This window comes from Catharus ustulatus, chromosome 22, assembly GCF_009819885.2.
Source record: "Catharus ustulatus isolate bCatUst1 chromosome 22, bCatUst1.pri.v2, whole genome shotgun sequence".
In the NCBI taxonomy this organism is placed as follows: domain Eukaryota; kingdom Metazoa; phylum Chordata; class Aves; order Passeriformes; family Turdidae; genus Catharus; species Catharus ustulatus.
This window is the reverse complement of record NC_046242.1, coordinates 683,719-704,691: the sequence shown is the minus strand read 5'-3', so window position 1 is coordinate 704,691 and position 20,973 is coordinate 683,719. Positions and strand designations below refer to the sequence as shown.

Sequence of the window (20,973 nt, the reverse complement as noted above, 5' to 3'; positions counted from 1 at the left end):
TGTACTGAGCCCAAACCCAGCAGTGCAGTGGGCAGATTCAGTAGTAAAGCCACAGTATTTCCCTTCCCAGAGCACTGTGTGCAAGGAAAGGAGGGCAGGGTATGAAACCTAAAATAAGTAACACCCTGAGGGCTGAGAAATTTAAGCTGCATATGCAACTTATTTTATACAGTGTTGTGCATGAACTGCATCACAGAACTACTCCACCAACTTAATGACAGTATAATCACTTTGTTATTTTTAAAACATACACAATTCCTGAGACTTAGAATACCTGAAACCATAACAAACAAATTTAAGACTATGAAAGAGAAAGCAAGACGATTTATATCCTCAATGACTAACTCTGACAAGTGTTTTATGTTCATTACCAAGTTGCACCACCCAGAGACCCACAGTTCTTTGGTTAATATCAGTATTTTGGAAACACATTATGGGTTTCTCCAGGACCCAAACCACTTAATATCTTCCCTTTTCAAATCAAAGATAAACTATGAAACCATTAAAAACCAGGATCTTACCCATGGATCTTCCTATTTTTCTCCACGTTGTTGTTGATGTCCTTCTCTTTGGGGTAGCGGCTCCTGGCGCCGTGAGGTTTGAACACAAACTGCCAGGGGCACAGCATTGTGTATGCTCTTCTTGTGGTTTTGCTTCACTGTGCTGAAACCTTGTTTTGTGTGATGTGGAACACTTCTAAGGACACAGAAAAACCAACAAGGTCAGTTTCTACCCAAAAGGGCAACTCCCTTTAGCATCTCTCAGAACTCACCAGCCTCACTGATCTGATCTAACATCCTGTGTTTAAAATGAGAATTGCTTGATTCTTAGGATAGTGATACTAAAACTAACACTTTTGTCAGTGTAATGTGCAGCCATGTATTAATCTAAAATACTGGTACAATGATTTCAGATGACCCCTGGTCAAGTAAGGCAGCAAATATTGGTGTCTGAGCAGACCACAAGCTTAGAAAAGGGATGTGAAATGTTGCTGTGTTATTCACACAGTAATGAAAAAAAATCTTATTCATAAATGAACCACAACATTTTGCAGTGTATCCACCTGCCAGAGACAAACAGGCTTCTGAGAGGCTGAAGTCTGGTTTCTAAGATCTGTAGCACTTATTTCAATGTAACACATAGCATTTACACAAGAGGATACAAAGTTCATGCTATTCATTTTAACATACATTTTCTGCTCACTTCTGAACATAAGATGGATTTTGTATTAGGGAAGATGTGACAGAAGAAAGATCAAGCCAGTAAATTTCAGGGAGAGAGAGAATTAGCCCCAGCATTTGAATCTGGTTCACAACAGAAATCAAAACCTGATGTTTCCAAGACGTTAGAGACAAAGGAAGAAAATAGACATTGTCACATATTCCTGATGTAAATTATGTCTTATTTTGATATTTATATTGCTATTACAGCAGAAGTCAAATTTATGCTGGGCTCTGAAGATACTGTCTGCTGTAGTCACACAAGAAGAGAAATCCATCCAACCATCTGTGCAGAAACTGCAAGCTCTTAGGATTGTTTGCTACTCCAGGTGAGAAAAACAATGTGTAATAAACATTTCGCTGCAGTTACAAAATAGGAAAAAAAATCTAAATCATTATTCTGCAATAAAAATTCTGTGGTGTGTCTATACAACTTTGTAAAATACAGGGGGAAAAGAGAGAAGAAATTGAGAGGGGGAAGAAGAGGAAGAAAGAAACAAAGAAAAGAAGGAAAGAAAGAAAAAGACAGAAAAAAGGGAAAAACCCCACACAAACATAAAAACAATATACAGGGGAAAAAAGGAGGAAAAGGAGGAAAAAAAAAGAAAATTAATGACAGGAAGAAAGAAAGAACAATCAAAAGAAAAACTAAGAAGAAAAAGCAAAAAGAAAGAGAGCAGACTCACATTTGCCTTCAGTGGCACTCCGAGCAGGCGGGTGCTTTGTGTCCTGCACACGGGGCTCTGTGGAGAGCACTGCCAGCGTTACCTGTGACATGCACAAACCTTCACATCAGCAGAAAGGAGGGACAAAGTTTTCAGAGTGGCTAGACAGCTTGGAACTAAAGCAGGAGAATGAGTCCCACACTTTGTTTCTCATACAGAAAAAAGATACAGTTTGCCACCTGTACAGTTTACAGTGAGCCGCAGGAAATGAATGACAATGAACACCTGCACATGGTGCTTCTTACCCTGCTGTTGTGAGAGGTGTCCCAGCCCTGCCAGGAGAGGCTCCTCCCTGTCAGAGTTTCTTGCCTTCCACCTCTCAGGCTCTGTATCCCTCCTGCAAGGCAAGAGCATTTTATAGTGCAGGACAGCAAGGCTGGACATGGATATTGAAATTAGGGGTTTCCCAGATTCTGAGTTGCTTGGAGAAGTGAAGGGTGTGTGACTGCTGGATGAGCAGTGTTACATGATGTGTGAGGGAGGGAAGCAGCTCCTGTGCTGTCAGCATCCCTTCCTTGCCTCGGTGTGCTGCAGCCTTGATCCTGCTCGTGCCCCTGGAAAGGGCAGGGTATCCCACTGAACACTGTTTGCAGCCTTGCACACTGGGTGAAAATTAAAAGAAACAAATGCTGAAGGGCTTCTTACAGCTTTTATCCCTGCGTGGACAGTCCCCAGGTACCCTCCTGTACACCACCTGTGGCTGTAGGAAACGAGTGAGCGACTTCAAGAGAAATGTTACAGAGCTGTAGAGCTTTACAGTACAGGCCAGGAAAGCATTTAACCACGTGCTTGTAACTAAGGACAGGAATTTTAAGTTTCACATACATATATTTCTTTGCTTTTGATCAAGTTTTAAAAGATCTTTCTCAATAGAGTAATTCTTGCTCTCCAGAGCTGCTGTTTGCCTGTTGCTGCCTGTGAGATCTGTCCCTTGGTACTTTTCCAAAGTACTGGGAATACTGCAAGGAAACTGCAACTTTCTGAAGTACAAAGCATTCCCAGCATGCTGTATTTGGGAATACCAGGGGGACAGCTGGATGAAGAAGATGGGACTGTTGAGCTGATTTTCCACGTCAGGCAACATGTGGACACAGACCTTTCACAAAATTAGGCTTCTCCCTGCAGTCTGGAAGGCAGAACCCCCTTGGGACAGGGCTGGCACGCAGCTGCAGCCATGAGTGTGGTACCAGAGAGTGCCTTATCTCTTTCTTGATATTATGTATGGCTATTTCAAAGAAGCTGTTTACAAATTAAAGATGAATAATAAATCTGCTGACTAATATGAGTCAAATGAGGTATATCGATAACTAGGGAAAGATTTACAGTTGCTGACCAAAGATCTACAGAAATGAGGCATAAGGCAGCCAGAGAAATGAGGAAATGTGTGTTCTTTTCTCATCTGTCTGTCAGTCTTTTACTGGGCAAGCTGGGGCAAGGTGTTTTCTTCTCTCTGTGTCTAGCTTCTCTATTTGAAAATGAACTGTAGATGATTGTGTAAAGCACTTCTAGAGGCAAAACACGTGTTCATGCACGAGATCCCCTGTATGCATCCCATCCAGGACTGCTAGAGAGGAATCTCTTGATAAACAGAGCTGAGTTTTCTGAGCATTCATCTGCTTGGCTTCATCAAGCCTGTGCTGCTTAGCATCCACTGCTCATGAATCTTCACAGTTGGGTTTTTCTTTCCTCTCACCAGAATTAGCAGGTGAATCTCTTCAGTTAAAATACTTCAGTCATCAGCTATAATTAGAAACAATGGCAGAAACAATGTGTGAGAGCTGTGCCACTCAATGCCATTCCAGAAAATTCTGCCTTTACATTCTTCTTTGTAACAGGGCTTTAAAAAATTCTCTTTGCATCCTTCACTTTCTTATTAACTTCTTTCTTCTATAGACCATAGGGAATCTTAATGTCTAGTACTGGAAGGAACAATGTACTTTAGTAGAAGTTTATTTGAATTCAGTGGGTTCTAAGCCTTCAGTATTCACCCTCCTTATCTCCCTGTGCTTGGGACTGCTGAAATCTAGGAAAGGTCATGTAGGGATTGGATATGGAAAATCAGATTTGGGATAACCACAGGAGGAGAAACATCTTTCCTTAGGAGAATTGTTAAAGGATTGGCTGAGGTACAGCCATTCAGGGAACTGCTCAATCACTCCAGTTGCTCAAACAGGACCTGATCTTTTATTCACTTGAAATCAATAATAAAACTCCCTCTGTACAGTAAGAACAAGAGAGAACCATTCATTCCTCAGAGATTAACTAAACAAGCTCACTGGGCGCTCCTTTTACAGATATTCTACAGTGCTTGGAAGGTTTTTCCTTCAGAAAACCAATTCTGCCCATATTTCCTACTTTTGAACAGACACTTCTTCCTCTGCCACAACAGAGTGCAAAAACTGTTTCCTTATCTGGCATTAAATTTGATGAAAGAGGTGCCCTTTCAGGGCAGACTTTGACCTATTCAATGCTGTCATCTTGAGTTAAATCTTGTTTTCTTTCTGAGTGTCTGATGGTCTGCAGCCTCAACAATCAGCCCACTGCAATTTCCTTCTAAGTGAATCATATTTTGTCTGATATTACAATTTACATAATATCTGCAAGATTCTGCATGAGCTCAAGAAGTCATATTCCTGAAAACACTTGCAAATCAAACTTTGTTTGTCAGGGTCCTCCTCTGAGATCAGGGCATTTTGAGTCTCCAAAGAACAACTACACTGAGGCAAAGTTCATGACAATGAGGGCTGATCCTCCCAACTCCATGGAACCCAAAGAAATGTTCAGCTCTCCCAACTTTTCATAGGTTATTAGTGAGCTCTTTCTAACTCCCTTTTCCTACCTGATGTAACTATTGTCTGAGATGTGCATGTGACAGCACAATAAATACAGTACTGCAGCCCCTCTGAACACTGGGCATCTCAGATTTGTTAGGACTTCCCTCAGGTCCAGTGGTTTCTGGCAAAGATGCAATTAATAACAACAGTAACTATTGCTGTTCCCAACCATCTCCCCCCACTGACTCCCCTCAGTCACCTTCTTTTACACTGCTTTGGTTTTTCATTTCCCAAAGAAAATTTGGTTGGTTTGAATCTTCCCCCAAACTTTGCAAGATGACAACTCTGGGTTTTCTTTTGGTTTGTGTTCTGACTGCTGACTATTCCTTTAAGGACTTTAAAATATTCACCATTAACTGTAGCCCCCTTCTTCATGGGCTTCTTTATTATTTCAAAATGTTCGTGACAAAGTGGGGATAACAAGTGAATCAAAAGCAACATAAAAGAAGGCTCTTGAAAATCTGCAAATAAAAGTAGGGTCCCAGCCCTGTCTGGACTCTTTTTTAGTTTCTGCAGATTTAAGGTATGTTAAAGCAGCAGCTGAGTGTGGAAAGTGTAACGTTTTGTTTGCCATGTCCTACTCTCCAGTGGAAGATTGAATGTCAAATGATGGCAGGGCAGGGTGGAAAATTTCCCAGTCAGACCTTCTGAGGGTGAAAATGAAAGTTAAGGAGAGTGGGAAATGTGCAGAGACGTGCCAGTAAATCCGTTCCTTCCTGTCTGCTCGCTGGCAGTGAGGCTGAACCCAGACATGCAGAAAGAACAGAATTCCCTCATCAGTCACCCTGTCCAAAATTCCCAGGGATGAGGAAATGAGGGAGGACCAAAGCCATCTCACTATCAATAGGCAGAGTCTGGTGTGCCTGGCTGCACGTTGGCCCAGGCAGAAGTGATTGCTGACACCCCTGACTCACCACCCCTGAGATCCTCAGCCACAGCTGCAGCTGCAAAGACAAAACTACAGCAAAAAAAGAGCAAAATAGCAATTAGCAGGTGACTGGGCCTAAACCCTGGTGTCCTGCACTCCTGGACATCATTTCACTACACTGAAGATGTCCCAGTGTGGAGCATAAGGAAAAGGTGGCATGTGAATAGGGAAAAGGTTTAGAACAAATTTTTGGGCCAAAATGAAGAACAGAATATTGAAGTATAGAAGTAACTTGAGTTCTGAATCTAAAACCTTTGGTGTTTTTACTCCAAAACACACAGCACTGTTAGAACAACTTCAGTAGAACTTAAGTGCATCTCTTTATTGGTGACTCTGAGTCTCTTTTCCTTACACCTGCCTTTAAATACTCAGTTGTTTCCTGCACATTCAGGGGTCACACTTAGGACAGTGTACCTTAGTCTACACAAAACCAAAGCACACTTTCCATGTTTCCTCCATGAAGGGGTTTTCTCAGGTAATTTTATGACTCTACTTTATCTATACACACCATTTTATTACCTCCATTGTTTTTAAGGACTCCTTGCTAAGCATTACAGTTAGGCCAGCCTTGCCTATGTCTGCACAACTTTCAGTGTCTGTGTGAATTACATCAAATTTTCAAAACTTTCCATGAGAGTGAAACTGCCTCCCTTCTGCTGTTCCCCATAGGGAAGTGGTGCCAGAGGATGTGGGGTGTGAGCTTACAGCTCCTTCTCTAGCAACTATCTACCTTCCCCTATTCAAAAACAATTTTCCATGGCACATTCTTCAGACAGATTTCATGGATTTCGAGCTGCAAGCCCAGCTCAATACTTACCCACTGAAATACAATTTCCCCATATGGGTGCAGCATCCCAGAACACAATCTTCTGCCACGCTGCAGCAACTTCCATTAATGGAGTGAATCTTTGAACTAATTCAGGAAATTTTGTCTCCTACCACAAATCTAAATAAATACTTCAGTCTGAACATATCTTCTCACTACATCTTCTTCCCTTTTCCAATTTGCTAGTTGATCATCCAATGGTTGTATAAGTGGAGAAGCATTCACTCCAGCTTGTCAGTCAGCAGGGAATGAGCAGTCTTTGCTGTGCTCACTCCAGGCAGTGCTGCTCACACCTGGGGCTCACCTGTGTGCTGTGCTCCTGTCACATACACAAAGTGTGCTTTGGGGACGTGGGCACACATACTCTGATTAATCCTCCATCACTGAATAGAACAATTGTTTCTTCATGTGGAACACCTAGGGGAACCTGAGGCAGTTGCTGAGATAGTGAATAGTGCTGGGATTTGTAAAACATTCCTCAAACACGGCTCCCATAACTGAGATGAACTCAGTAACAAGTGACATTATGCACAGGTTCCCTGGCTGGAAGGGACCTCAGCCCTTCATCTAGTTCAACCTTCTGCCCAAAGCAGGGTCAGCTGTGAGGAGAGGGTGACTGTCCTTGTGGGGATAAAACTTCTCCTTATACCCAGCCTGGACTTCTAATTTCAACTTCTGCCCATTGGTTCTCATCTTCCCACCCCTGCAAAGAGCTGGCTCCATCTCCTCAGTGACCTGAAAGCCCCTGCAAGTCTGCTCCCCTTCTCCTGGCTGAACAAGCCCTGCTCCTCCAGCCTCTCCCCTGAGGCAGCACCGTGCCCCAGCCCCAATCACCTTGATGGCCTCCACTGAACTCTTTGTGTGCTGGAGGCCCAAACTGGACTCAGTAGCTCACCTGTGAAGGATGCAGATACTCCAGTGGAGTTTCTTTTCCTTCACTCTCCTTCTATAGGAATTCCAGGCTAGGGACATACTATTTACCTTGGTTTTCATTCAGTGAGCAAACCCACTGCTGATTGAGACAACTGTTGACCACAGTGAGGATGGTCTTTGAAGCTACATTTGGAATGGGGGACTCCACTTGGGAGTTTGAAAAGTCACTTACTGAAAATACAAAAAGAGATATGGAGGAATATGTGTTGACAGGGTCAGGTTTTAGAAAGTGATGGGTGGCTTTATGGAGCGGGTTAAGTCACAGGGGTTAATCTATAATCAACAGTCCTAGCACACACATCAAAGGATTGTTACAGATTAATTAGCAGGTGCTATTATTAGCCATAACAATTTGTGTCTCCATTTCTGAAAGGATAAGATGCAAAACAACTACTTCATTCAGTGTAAATGTCTCACCCAACTCTTACAGCGAGGGGTATTTGGAGCACAGCCTCCAAAGCAAGAGCTGCTGATGCAGACTGTCCACGTTACTTAAGGGAAAGAAATAGAAACTTTTTTGGTCAAAAACACGTTCTTGCCTCACCTTGTTTTTATGATGATTGCTTTCGTTGTAGTCATCTGAAACCTGGCAGAAGGGAAAATAAAGGGGAATTTACTGTGACTTGCAACACTGTCCACTAGGTTTGGGCAGCTCAAGAGACCTCTCTGACCAGCACAAGCTGAAAACCACTATGACATTTCCTTCTTTCTTCTCATGCACCAGCTTCGAAGACTTAATTGTAATCTGAGAATTCTCCACAAAAATACACTGCTCCTCTTCCTGGTGGTGATTTTGGGGATCAACAGCTTCTGTACTTCCATGAAGTGTCAAAGTCCTTGTCCAAGGTAACATCTCTGATCCTGATTTTCTCCCATGTTTTCCTTTAGAAGCCCCATTTCTTTCTAGTGGAAGAGCAAAGCTGCACGTGTGAGACAGCTGACTGGCACCCTGCAATCACTTCACATTCATAAGAGACAAATCCTTGCAGTTAATGCCTTGATTTGGTAGAACAACCATTGCAGAAAAGGTGACTTCTCCAGTTTCTGCCCACACAGTGTCTGACACCTTTGGAAAAGGGTGTAAGAAATGACAGCTTGTGCAGGGTTTTGGTAGGGTCCTGTAGTAAGTTCCTACCCAGCTGGATGACAATTCTGCAGGAAATACAGCACCCCATCTCTGATTAACCAGCAAATGAGACAAACAAATGAGCCCAGTATAAATGACTGCCCAGCAAACCATCAGCTCCTTTTTAAATACACTGCTGGATTTAACACTCACAGCTGAAAACAAGAAAAAAGGAAGGCAGCTCTTCAGCACTAAAAGCAGCAGCAAGACTTTTAATATTTATTTTTCCAAAAGAACATACGAGCATGAGGTAAGAAAGCAACTCATTATTGGACAAAGAAACTTCAGAATTCTTTCTGCCTTCCCCTCACACAGAGTGATGTCTTTGGGCCCAGATTCCAACTGATTTATGGAGAATACATTTGCTTTCAGCATCAAACCCACCTCTGGAACTTGTCCACCCACGCTGATGCAGACACTATGTTTTGTAAAACTGGATAAACAGAACTGTTTCACTTTTAATTCTGGTAACCATGATTTAGCATAGGCTATTCCTCTGAGATCTGAGAATTCCAGGAAGTGAAAAATGGTTTAAGATGGTGAACTCTACTGAAGTCTTTCCCTTTGATTCCAGTGGCTTCAGCTCAGAACCCAAGAACAGCATGGAAAGTAAATATTCAGATAAGCAATTATCCAGACTGGCTTTGTTAGTGTAGACCAAGGCAGAGCACAAAGGCAAGATTTGTGTCTCATTTAACACAGCCCCTATGAATTCCAGAGGTTTTTACTAGTGTTACAGAGTTCTGTGGAGCAAAGCTACATAATTATGAGCTGTGATTGGAAACACTTCCTAAGTAGCAAATAAATAAGGTCTTCCTCACATAATGCAATAAAGTGAGCAGATTACAGGTTCAGCACTCTACCAAATCTGTTCCTTTCAAAGCCTCATTGTTCGATCAAAGGGTTTATGGTTCTCTCTCAACCAGACATGATTCATTCAAGTTTTACACTAAATACCACTCATATTGTGTACATTTTTATATATTTACCTCAGCTATAAAATCTGCACCTTTGCTTATGAGGATAACGAAGTCAGAGTGCAGGGATTTGCTCTCCATCTCAAATTTCATAATAAACCCTTGGTGCCTTTTCACTGCATTTAATCAATTAGAAGTAACCAGACTTGGCATAGTGTCACTGGGACATCCTACAGGCTCTGTTCTATTAGCTGGGAGCAGGGTTTGAGATCTGTTTTTTTAAAGCATGTTTCTGAAATAGCTGTAAAATTATCATTACCATGTCAGTCCCCCTAACTCAGAGCCATGCTAGTGGAGAATAAACAATTTCCTGCTGCTTGTCCCCTGAGCCCCAACCTGAGAGCTGCTGCCCTTGGAAGGTGTCCCGAGTTAAACACCTCAAAAGCAATCCGAGAATTACTTTAGAAATCTTGGCCAGAAAGCTGCAAGGTACTCTGTGAGATACTTCCAGCAAGGAAAAGGACAAACTCAAAAGAGCTCTTGGGGGAGAGAAAGCTCCAAGACTCAACAGGTGTCAGCACTCTGTAGTGTAAATTGTGGTTAAACACATTTCTCTACAAATGGGAGGGAAACACAGAAAATAAAAGAGAAAGAAGCCCCTGCAGTTGCACAACTGTGGAAACCAAAATACTCTATTTTTAAGCACGAGAGGTCAGTCCTCGTATTGGCTCAATATCAAGAAGGTGGTTCCAAAATAGAAAACCTTTGCCCATGCCCACTATCATGATGTAGTATTTTCCAGACTAACTTCTGTTTTACATTTGTTTTCAAACAGTTTTCCTTGTTCCTTGTTCCACACCAGCTGAGACACAGACCACTTTCTGTAGATGAAATGACTGCTAAGAAATTGCAGCAAGATTGAGAAAATCCCAGATCCTGTGTTTTTTATTTAATATAGAATATGAGTCAACCTCATCAGCTACAAGAATTTACTGCCAATTTTGCATCTTCTAAAATCCATTCTGTAGAAGGGGAGAATATTAATCAAAACAGCAGCAGTTGTAAACTCCTCTCAACAAGAATGAACACCAGAGATAAGGTATAAAATCAGGTATAGCAATAAAAATGTATTAAGTGCAGTGTGTTTTAAAGAGATGATGCTGAACCCTGGCAGAAGGAAGCCCACAGGTAATGAGGCCACTCAGTCTGAAGCTGTGCAGCTGCAAGAAAAGATTTTCTATGGGGTAGTGAGACAGCCTCAAGCTGTCCTGGGGAGGTGCAGTTGGACATCAGGAGGAGTTCCTTCACAGAATGGGTTGTTAAACATTGCCAGGGGCTGCCCAGGGAGCTTTGGGGTGCCCATCCTTGCAGGTGTCCAAGGCATGGCACTCAGTGCTCTGGGCTGGGGACAAGGTGGGGACTGGGCACAGCTGGGACAGCTGGCACAGCTGGAACTCCATGGGCTGCAAGTCTTTTGCCTGAATGATTCTGTGAAGCACCCAAACCAAGCTGGCTCAGAAGCTGCTGATTAAGAAGACAAAAATCAAGGTAATCCTTTTCAAATTGGATTAATGCAGAACATGCAAGCAGATTCTTCTGGGGGAAAAGTCAGCCAGGCTGATAGTCAGACAAGGGCTAAGTTCAGTGTGCACAGGTGAGGACAGCAAGCAGCAGCCCCAGAACTTTCCCCTTCAGACTGCACAAGGGAAGGGAGCAATGCCAGCGCTCTCCCCAGTGACAAACACAAACACTGGTAAGCTCTTAGGTGCAAGTGACAGATGCCTCCCTCTGCTTCTAAACTTTTAAAAACTGTTTTAAATATCAAACACAATTATGAGGAAAATAGAAAATAGTCTTCAAAGAGCAGGGTTTTTTTAAAGTTAATGTGTCTGCCCTGCTTAATCACAAGCTGAAAGGAGTACTTGATGAGTAGTGTATACTTCAGTTAACACTATTTCATAAAACCTGGCTTGACAGAAGATAAATTAATCAAATAATACAAAAGTTGAAAGATGCACCAGCTGGCTCATGCTCCAGCAGAGCTACAGGCTCTGAGCAGCAGGCAAGGCTGCAGGAAAGGACAGACCCAGTGAGCAGTGCAGGTCTGTGTTCAGCAGTGCTGTGTGTCAGGGTCTGCTCACCTCAAATCCCCCCTGCTCTTTGGGGTGACACCGAGGGACATGACAACGTGGAGCATAAAGCTCTAAAGACTCATTCTTACAGTTTAAGGTCAAGGACTCTCACAATTAATAGACATTATGATATTGAATATTTAAGACTCACAGATGTGCTGCCTGTTCAGTTTGCAGCTTATCAGAGTTTTATATGAAGGCATAATTTATAATGCCAAGTTAAAAGCTATTAAAATAAGAAACTGTTTCCTTTTAAAAAGTTGTGAGAGAATATTATTTGTTTCTCCCAGAAATAGCGTGTATTGCTCTTCCTTACAGTATCACAGTAAAGATTACTTCCTTATGACATTTGAAAATGAGCCAGACAACACAGAGGGGAGCTTTTTGTTTAGCATCAAGTCCTCGTGCTCAAGTGGCCCTAGACAAAAAGCAATGCCTGTGACATAACTCAGCACGTGAGGAAGTTTACAAAGTGCTCAAGAATTATTTAAAGAATATTCCATTACTGACAAATGCTGCTAAGCAAGGGTTGGCCTGGGTTGGAATATTCTATTCAGTACCCACATGGCTCAAATGACTTTTGGTGGCAAGTGTGAATGGAAATCACTAACAGTTCTGACACAAGAATGTGATCAGAAGTGTTTTTGTCTCTGGCCATGTGAAGGGCAGAATGCTACCCTGGACATTACATAAAACATCAATTTACAATCTTTCCATACCAAGACCTGAAATGAATAAATGAATTACAAAAATAAATAAAAGGGAAAGATATTCACTGCACAGGAAGCTTCTGCACGAGGCTCCAAGGCTGCTAATAACCAAAGTGGTTTTTACCATTTCTCTGTGGATTTAAGAGCAGGAACATAAACACTAAAATTACATTGACCAACCCAAGGCTCCATCTTTTGACATGGTACTTCCATTATTAACACAATTTCAGCTTTAGGTTTCTGTTTACACACAGAACAGAAAATACAGCACCAGTGTTGATTCTGGCCTTAGACTGGATGCTGATAAGTCTGTAAAGTGATTTAAATGATTCATTTCTCCATACTTCAAAAATGTAAAGCATGCTATCACTTTATTAATCAGAAGTTTTCCAACTGTCTTTCCTTGTTCTAATGTTTGTCTTGCTCTTGCATAACAAGCCTCCAGTGAAAGCCTTGCTACAACCTTTGAACTGTTAACTTCACTCAGCTCTTACTTGTGGACTACCAAGGAGAAGTTATTGACTCGAGATCTCATTGGAACCAGCTGCAAAAGCGTTTTTGGCAGAATGCAGTTATTACATTTGTGTCAACACAATGAAAACCCTGGGCTAGCCAGTGGCACAGGATACTCTTCCCACTGAAAATGGTGGTGGTGACTGAATGCTTCTGCAGTGAGGCCACAAAGCAGGGCTTTGACACCACCTCCTGCCTGGATCCTTGGCCCTGGGGTTACTGCAGTCACCTATCAACTGCCCATCACTTACCAGAACTAGCACAGAAATGGGTTCCTCATTCCAGTAAAAGAAACTGAAGCCTATGAATACACTTATCTCCTTTTGCTGACATTATCCCTTGCTCTGTCAGCAGCCTCATGAGCATCATGAGTTTTTTTAACTCTCCAAAAATAATTACAGAACACAACACAGCCTCATTTCCTCACCATCCCTGTGGTCAGAGATCCTGGAGGACTGAAAATGGGGACACAGGTGCACCAGTCTGTTTGGAGTGGCTATTTTCTCCTTTTCTGCCATGGCAGAGCCCGGGAGGACGCTGCCTGTGAGCGTGTCTTTGTCACCCTGGGCAGTAATTGCCAGCACAGCAGCACCAAGGGAACAGGGAGTAGCTCTTGGGGCTCAGCAGGGCTGGGGGGCAGAGAGCTGCTCACACACAGGTGAAGAGAACTCACTGTGCAACTCTCAGGTCAGACAGGTCATTGAGTGATAAATTTGGACAGCTCCAGGGTTACAAGACTTCTGAGCAGAAGTTTTTGGAATAATAATTTTGGTTGAAAATTTTGAAGCTCTGCCCAAAACCCCTTTCAGAGTTCAGGTTCTCATCTACCTCTGGGTTACTCTAACATCTTTGGTCTCAAATTATTGTGCTGGAGAATGGAATTTCTATAATGTCTTGGAAACATAAAAGCCTCAGCTGTGCAGCTGAAGGACTCTTCAGTCCAGTCATTGCAGAGACATGTCTGAGGTATGGGGGTTACTTTCACTATTACAAGGAAGTAAACAGTTGCTAGCATCATACCTCCTCACCAGCAGGAAAATTACTTGTATATTGAGTAAATAAAATTATCTTTGACTCTATTAAAAGTTTTTTTACTTTGAACACCAGATGATGTTTGTACAAAAGTTCCACAGACATCTTCTCATGCCTCCAGCTGAATCATTACTATCAAAATATTTACTCATGATGTCTGCTGCCTCACCGTGCTCCTCATTTGCATCATTCTGAGACTTGAATACTCTATCACTTTCCAGACCCTAAAATTCACAGATCCTGGTCCTCCATATCAACTACATCTACCATACCTTTGGTCTGATGCTCCCACATCCCAGCTGGCACCTCAGACATCTGGAGCTGCAGACATGCCATGGCTGTACCTTCCAGCTCCACGGTCCTTTCCCTCTTGAACTAGCCATAAATTAAATAACAGGCATGTAAGAATGATTTAAACACATACAATTATCCTATTTTTTAACTGAACAAAATATTGCATCTCACACTACCAAAGTCAATTAAAGCCATAGAGGGATGTGATCACTCCACATTTAAAGTTCAGGAAACTGCCATGCTTCCATACACTGTCAATCCCACTAAGTCTCACAGTTTTTAATCACTACTGCAGTGATACAAAATTCAGTGCATCTACATGTTACAGACCACACACACAGAACAGACCTGGAGAACAGCACAGGTCCCCTGTTCGATGGTCTTGATCAGAAGCAGCACATTCAGAGAGCTTCTATTAAAAATGTTTGAGCTTTTTTACTAGTGTTCAGGGTCATAATGGATATTCTTTGTCAACTGCCAAGGTTGAAGCTTTCTGTGCTCTACCTTGCATGAAAATATTTTGAAAGTTTAAACCAGCATGGCTGCAATTTCAAAAAATAATGTACCTAGGTAGAAAGACAAAGTAGCTTTCCTCACATGGAGAAACACCTACTCTGTGAGAAAGTCTGTTACCTTCCTGCTTTATCTGAAGTTAAGCAGAAGGCTGGCTCCAGCATAACACTGAGTATCATCTGGTACAGAAAAGAACTTGAGGAGGAGAAATAAGTGGGGTAGAGAGACAAGATGAGAACAGCAGTAAGGAATAGGTAAAAATAAGGACAATAAAAGTTAAGGGTGCATAAGGGTGATGTGAAAGACACGGGAGTAGAGAGAGGATCAATAGTAGGGATGGCAGAGGAAGTATAACAGAGAGCAGGAATTCCAGGAGAAGAGGCTCAGCAGAGGAAATGAAGGTTTTTGATCCAATACTTTATGAACTTCAGCGGCAGCCCCATTCCCGTTCCAGTCTTGCACAACTCCGCTCGCCCACGGCGGGCCCGGAGCGCACGGCGGGGCTGGCCCGGGCCTCGGGGCGGCACCGCCACCTGCAGGCCGCGCGCCGCAACTGCACCGGCCGGGCTCTGCGGGCACTACAGGTAATACGGGCACTGCGGGCTCTGCGGGCCGGACCCGGCTCGGCCCCTCGGGAAACCGGCACGGCACGGCACGGCACGGCACGGCACGGCACGGCACGGCACGGCACGCTGCCCCAAGGGACTCCCCGCCTGAAAGGACGTTTGTTATGTGCACAGCATCGCCCAGGCAGCGACTGCGCTATCCAGGGCACAGACCTGGCTGAAGGGGCACAGACCCCATTGAGAGGGCACAGACCCCATTCAAAGGGCACAGACCCCATTCAAAGGGCACAGACCCCATTCAAAAGGCACAGACCCCACTGAGAGGGCACAGACCCCACTGAGAGGGCACAGACCCCACTGAGAGGGCACAGATCCCATTGAGAGGGCACAGACCCCATTCAAAAGGCACAGACCCCACTGAGAGGGCACAGATCCTATTGAGAGGGCACAGATCCTATTGAGAGGGCACAGACCCCATTCAGCAGGCACAGACTCCATTGAGAGGGCACAGACCCCATTCAGCAGGCACAGACCTGGCCAAAGTGGCACTGTGACCATCCCAGCAGAGTGCCTGCCATAACCAGTGTCACACACTGGGTGAAAGGCTCAGTCCCCACACCCAGGGTGACTGGTGCAGGGGAACATTGTCCCCAAAGATCCTGCACACCAAGCGTTAGCACTGCTGGGGTTGATCCAGGCCTAGCAGTATAATGCAAGAAGTTACTCAAATGTTAGGCAAGCTTGGGCTTTAACTTAGAAGTTCGTGATTACACAAAGCAATTTACAGAATTAAATAACTTCAGAAATATAATTTAGCTTCATGACATCCCAATGAAATATAAATTATTGTATTTATATTATCCAAGACAAAACTTCAGGCAATAATTCTAATATAGCACTGGGCTTGACAGCAAGTCCTCTAAGGATGTTTACCAAGGTCCTTCTTGGCTTCATGGCTTCATCCTTCCTCTTCTACTTCTGGTTTTTATACTGAAAAAAAAGCATTTTTTGTTGTGGGAAAGAGCACATAACTAAGTAAAAGTTCATACCAACAAGGATTTACAGCTCTTCATGATCCACATAAATTTATGTCCATTTTCTTCAAGTTAGACTGAAATTTGGTAGGCTTTCCCTCTGCAGCATAAAATAAATCAGGCACAGTTATTGACTAGATTGCACCTGCTGGAATTTGGTTACTGCTGAAATATAATCTGTGACTAATCTGTGCTTCCTCCTGTAACAATTCTCATTTGGATTTCATGGACTGGCAGAGAGAAGGACTTAACAGTCAATTAGTAAATTAAATCACAGATATTTAGAGAGCAAGTTGAACTTTTGACTTGTTTCATTATACACCCTGTTAAGGTCTCACACTGCCCAGCCAGACTGAGCCCCAGGAAGCACAGGTCACTCACTCAGCTGTCTAATGGAAACCATCCCCATTGTTCCATCTGACACACCAGTCTGACAGCACAGGGCCAGATCCACTGGTGACAGCTGTGCACCCACAGCTTTGCCCCTGTGTGGTCTATCCCTGATCTCTGCAGCCATGGGCAAGGTCTGACAAAAAGCAACAGTAGTTCTGGAAGTTGATGTAAATTGTGTGAGGATAGATTCTGCCAGGAAAACAGATGATGCATAGCAAGATGTGGCTTGCAAAATGCTGTATTTCAATTTTTTCTCCTGTAATAGTGATACTAGCCACCACTACTGATTTTTAATAGAATTCTTCATGGAAACAGACTTACACAGAGTCTTACGCCTAAATTGTTACTGGCTCTGAAAAAAAATCCAACATTAGCTTATATTGACTAAGAGAATTTTTAAACAAAAAGTGTCAATCACATCTCTCCTGGTTGGGTATTTCCTTGCACCCAGACACTTCAACACCCAGGACAACAATTTGCTATTCAGAACTCTCTTTCCAATGTTTTCTTCTTTGTTCTGAACTGAAACCAAAATGCAGACAATCCGAGGCACTTACTTTATTCATCACCCAGTCAGCATCTTCAATGGCTCTCTTGATGATCTGCTGGATTCGCTCAGGATCGTCTTCATCAGCGTGGACTTTGAAACTCTGCAACATTCCAAGTGTCACTGACTTGTCAACACAACAGTTGGCAAAATAAAGGTGGTGTTTAAAATCTCAGAAAAATATTTGTTGCAAATAAACTGCTGGTCTGAAAAGGTAAAACTACACATTGTAATACCTGGCCATCCTCATTCCATAACAAATCTGGTCATATGGGATTTCATGTTAAGTATTCTATTCCTTTCATACATCAACAATAAAAAACCCAGAGAATTTCAATTCAGAACAATTTAAATTGTCTGGTATGTTAAAATTAGACACAGGACATCAGGTATGATCAAAGGCATGAAATTACTTCCATATGAAGTATGGAGTATGAACAGTCAGATGAGATTTACCCAGATGGGGGATCTATAAATGACTGACAAGGAACCAGCAGGTTCCACCATAAAAGATGTGCTTATGGAGTAAGTAATGACTGCTCACACTCTTGACTAACACGAGAATTAGAGATGAAAGCCAAGAAAAATAGGTTTCATATTCAAAACAAACAAAAAGAAATGGTCCTTCACACACTCCCACTATAACCCTTCACATCCACTAAGGTGTCAAGCGTGCAGGAGGGCAGTTCTTCAGGAGCCAGGAGAGATGCTGGTTCACAGAGCAGCAGAAGAACTCCCAAGGCCCAGGTGTGTGTCTGACCTGCCTGATGGGTGTCTGCAGTGCCCTGCACTCACCTGCCTGATGGGTGTCTATAGTGCCCTGTACTCACCTGCCTGATGGGTGTCTGCAGTGCCCTGCACTCACCTGCCTGATGGCGTGTCTCTAGTGCTGCTGCACCGGGCCCGGGGGCAGCTGGCGGCAGCAGCGCAGCAGGTACCGGTACAGCTGCAGCGAGCTGCGCACCAGCTCCGCCTGCGGCAGCGGCATGGCCGGGCCTGCAAGAGAGCAAACCACACAGTAACAGCACATGGGCAGAGCAAACCACACAGTAACAGCACACGAGAGCAAACCACACAGTAACAGTACACGAGAACAAACCACACAGTAACAGCACACGAGAACAAACTACACAGTAACAGTACACAGGGAGAGCAAACCACACAGTAACAGCACATGGGGAGAGCAAACCACACAGTAACAGTACACGAGAGCAAACCACACAGTAACAGTACACGAGAACAAACCACACAGTAACAGCACATGGGGAGAGCAAACCACACAGTAACAGCACACGAGAGCAAACCACACAGTAACAGTACACAGGGAGAACAAACCACACAGTAACAGCACACGAGGAGAGCAAACTACACAGTAACAGCACATGGGGAGAGCAAACCACACAGTAACAGCACACCTGAGCACCGAGAACAAACCACAGCACCGTCAGTGCTACCAGCAGCACAGAAATAAAAGCACACAGTAACAGCACACAAGGAGAACAAACCACAGAACTCAAGGAGAACAAATCACAGAACTCAAGGAGAACGCATTGACAGCACACAAGGAGAACACAGTAAGAGCACACAAGAACACAGTAAGAGCACACGAGAACACAGTAAAAGCACACAAGGAGAACAGTGACAGCACACAAGGAGAACACAGTAAGAGCACACAAGAACACAGTGACAGCACACAAGAACACAGTGACAGCACACAAGAACACAGTGACAGCACACAAGGAGAACACAGTAAAAGCACACAAGGAGAACAGTGACAGCACACAAGAAGAACACAGCCACAGTGAGGCTCACAGCACACGCTGCAGAAAGCCCCACATGACATGAATGAGAACTGGCTGAGTTTAGGGACAGGAGCTGGCTGCCTTTGCTCAGGAGTAAAACACAGAGTGTGAGCTCACCCCAGAGGATCACTCTGTGGTGGGAGTGTGCCGGTGTTTCACAGACAGACTGCCACAGTAACTTCAGGTAGGTACCCAAAGCTGTACCACAGCCCACAGTGAAGTTCCTCCTTGCTAAGCCAGGATCCCTAAAGTCCTTCAAACTTCCAGTGCTTTCCTTGAGCATCCCTAGGAGCACATCCACATGGTGGCTTTTTAGAATGAGGATGCTCCTAATGGCTACAAATGGTGCTGGAATTCAACAATATTTCCTATTTTGTCATTCTGTCAAGAATTTCAAGGCTTCAGCTGGAAACAACATGGATAAATATACGAGAAGACAGGAAAAAACACTGCCAGGTTTGAAATTTTACATGTATTGGTAACAGCAACAGGAAAAGAACAAATCTACCAAGTTTCACTTCCATAATTATATTTACATGTCGTAACAGTAAGTCCATCCAAGTCCTATAAAGTGCTAATCAAAGACTGTAAATGTCTTGTCATTTAACAGATGGTTGCCATCTGTAGAGAACTAAATTAACATTTGCAAAAAAAGCACTTTTACATCATTACTCTTAAGAATAAAGATAATAAATAAGCAACTGAATAATGAAGTAGGTGCATGCTATTGTTTTAGCATCCACTATGATACCTACTCATTATTTGGAATAGTTTTTTTTCTTAAGCAATTTAAGTTCTTTAGCCAAATGTATTTCAGAGTACACCATGACAGCTATTACATGCCTGGGCTGTACATTTGCACAGACTAGATCTTGTTGCTGTGGGGAAAATCTCCTCTCCATGCACCTATAAATGCCCATCATAATGGGGTCAAAATACCCCAGGCTTCAACACATTCATCTCTTGTTTTCTTTTAACTTTTCTTTTTTCCATAAAATATCCTTTTTCCTTTGCAGTGAAACCTATGCTGGGCATCATCTCCGTGCATTTTTGGTTTGGATTCATTTCACTTTGGCATTCAAGTATGGGAGGTGATTACACGCCCAACAGTCAGCTGAGAGATCCCTGCATTCCCCTTCCAGCAGCAGAAAGAAAAGAACTCCAAAATGTGACTCATAACACACAGACTGAATTATTCCCTGCCCTTCTCTCCATGACAGAGAGAAGTTTTTACCATCCAATACAGAAAACTGGAACATGTAGTTGGATTCAAGTTGATATGAACCCAAATTTAACTTTACACACACGGTTTTTTTGGCTATATCCTTGGCTAGCAAGAATTTGTATAATTCCACTGACCCCAAGAACCTGACCCTGCATTTCACATATTCCCACTAAATACAGTGAAACATCCCAAAATTCAATACAGATCCCCAAACACACTTTGGGACCAGAGCCAATTTGTGAAGTTGTTTCTAGGCTTTGATGTGCAAACCCATCAGATGTCACTGTGCTCTAATTAAACCTAAGTGGTGCAATAGATTTCCTGTCACAAATGCAAAGATCCCTCATGTGCTGGGACTGTTCAGGACAGCTTGCTCCAGCACACAGAAAAGCAGCTCTGGGAGAGAGGAAGGAACCAGTCATGGAAACATATGGATATGGAAAGATGAAGCTGATCAATGGAACTGAAAATGTTTCTCTATAGATAATTAGGAATTTTCCACTGCAGTAATTTTTCATAGGAAAATGATGAGCTGTTGAATTCCACTCGTGTGAGAAATACATTTGCACTGATTATTTTTTTTGGGGAAAAATTCTTTGCCTTTTCATAAATACTGGACTTTCTAAATTATTTGAAGATGGAAATTTTCACTCCATCTATTATCAAACCTAAACTCCTTCTATGAGGCTCTCATATTCAAATT

The 20,973-nt window shown here is 43.1% G+C and overlaps 2 protein-coding genes across 5 annotated transcripts in view; both read right to left on the bottom strand.

The window, feature by feature from the left end:
• Positions 1-14,252, bottom strand: part of NOS2 (nitric oxide synthase 2) — a 28,304-nt gene extending 14,052 nt beyond the window's left edge. The window contains exons 1-4 of one of the 4 annotated variants that reach the window (XM_033078438.2): positions 14,169-14,252; positions 2,191-8,052; positions 1,907-1,988; positions 522-696 (exon numbers count right to left, since the gene is read on the bottom strand). In XM_033078438.2, coding sequence (XP_032934329.1) covers positions 522-628 — 107 coding nt within the window. In that variant the 5' untranslated portion in view covers positions 629-696; positions 1,907-1,988; positions 2,191-8,052; positions 14,169-14,252. Of the gene's footprint in view, positions 1-521; positions 697-1,906; positions 8,053-14,168 lie in introns of all 4 variants that reach the window. The other 3 variants (XM_033078441.2, XM_033078442.2, XM_033078440.2) reach the window with 3 other exon arrangements.
• LYRM9 (LYR motif containing 9) lies at positions 8,777-19,328 on the bottom strand. Its single transcript, XM_033078445.1, is given in 5 exon segments — positions 8,777-14,271; positions 16,203-16,259; positions 17,254-17,346; positions 18,109-18,239; positions 19,163-19,328. Coding segments are annotated over 4 exon segments (408 nt in total). The 3' UTR covers positions 8,777-14,271; positions 16,203-16,241.
• Between the last annotated feature and the right edge of the window lie 1,645 nt (positions 19,329-20,973).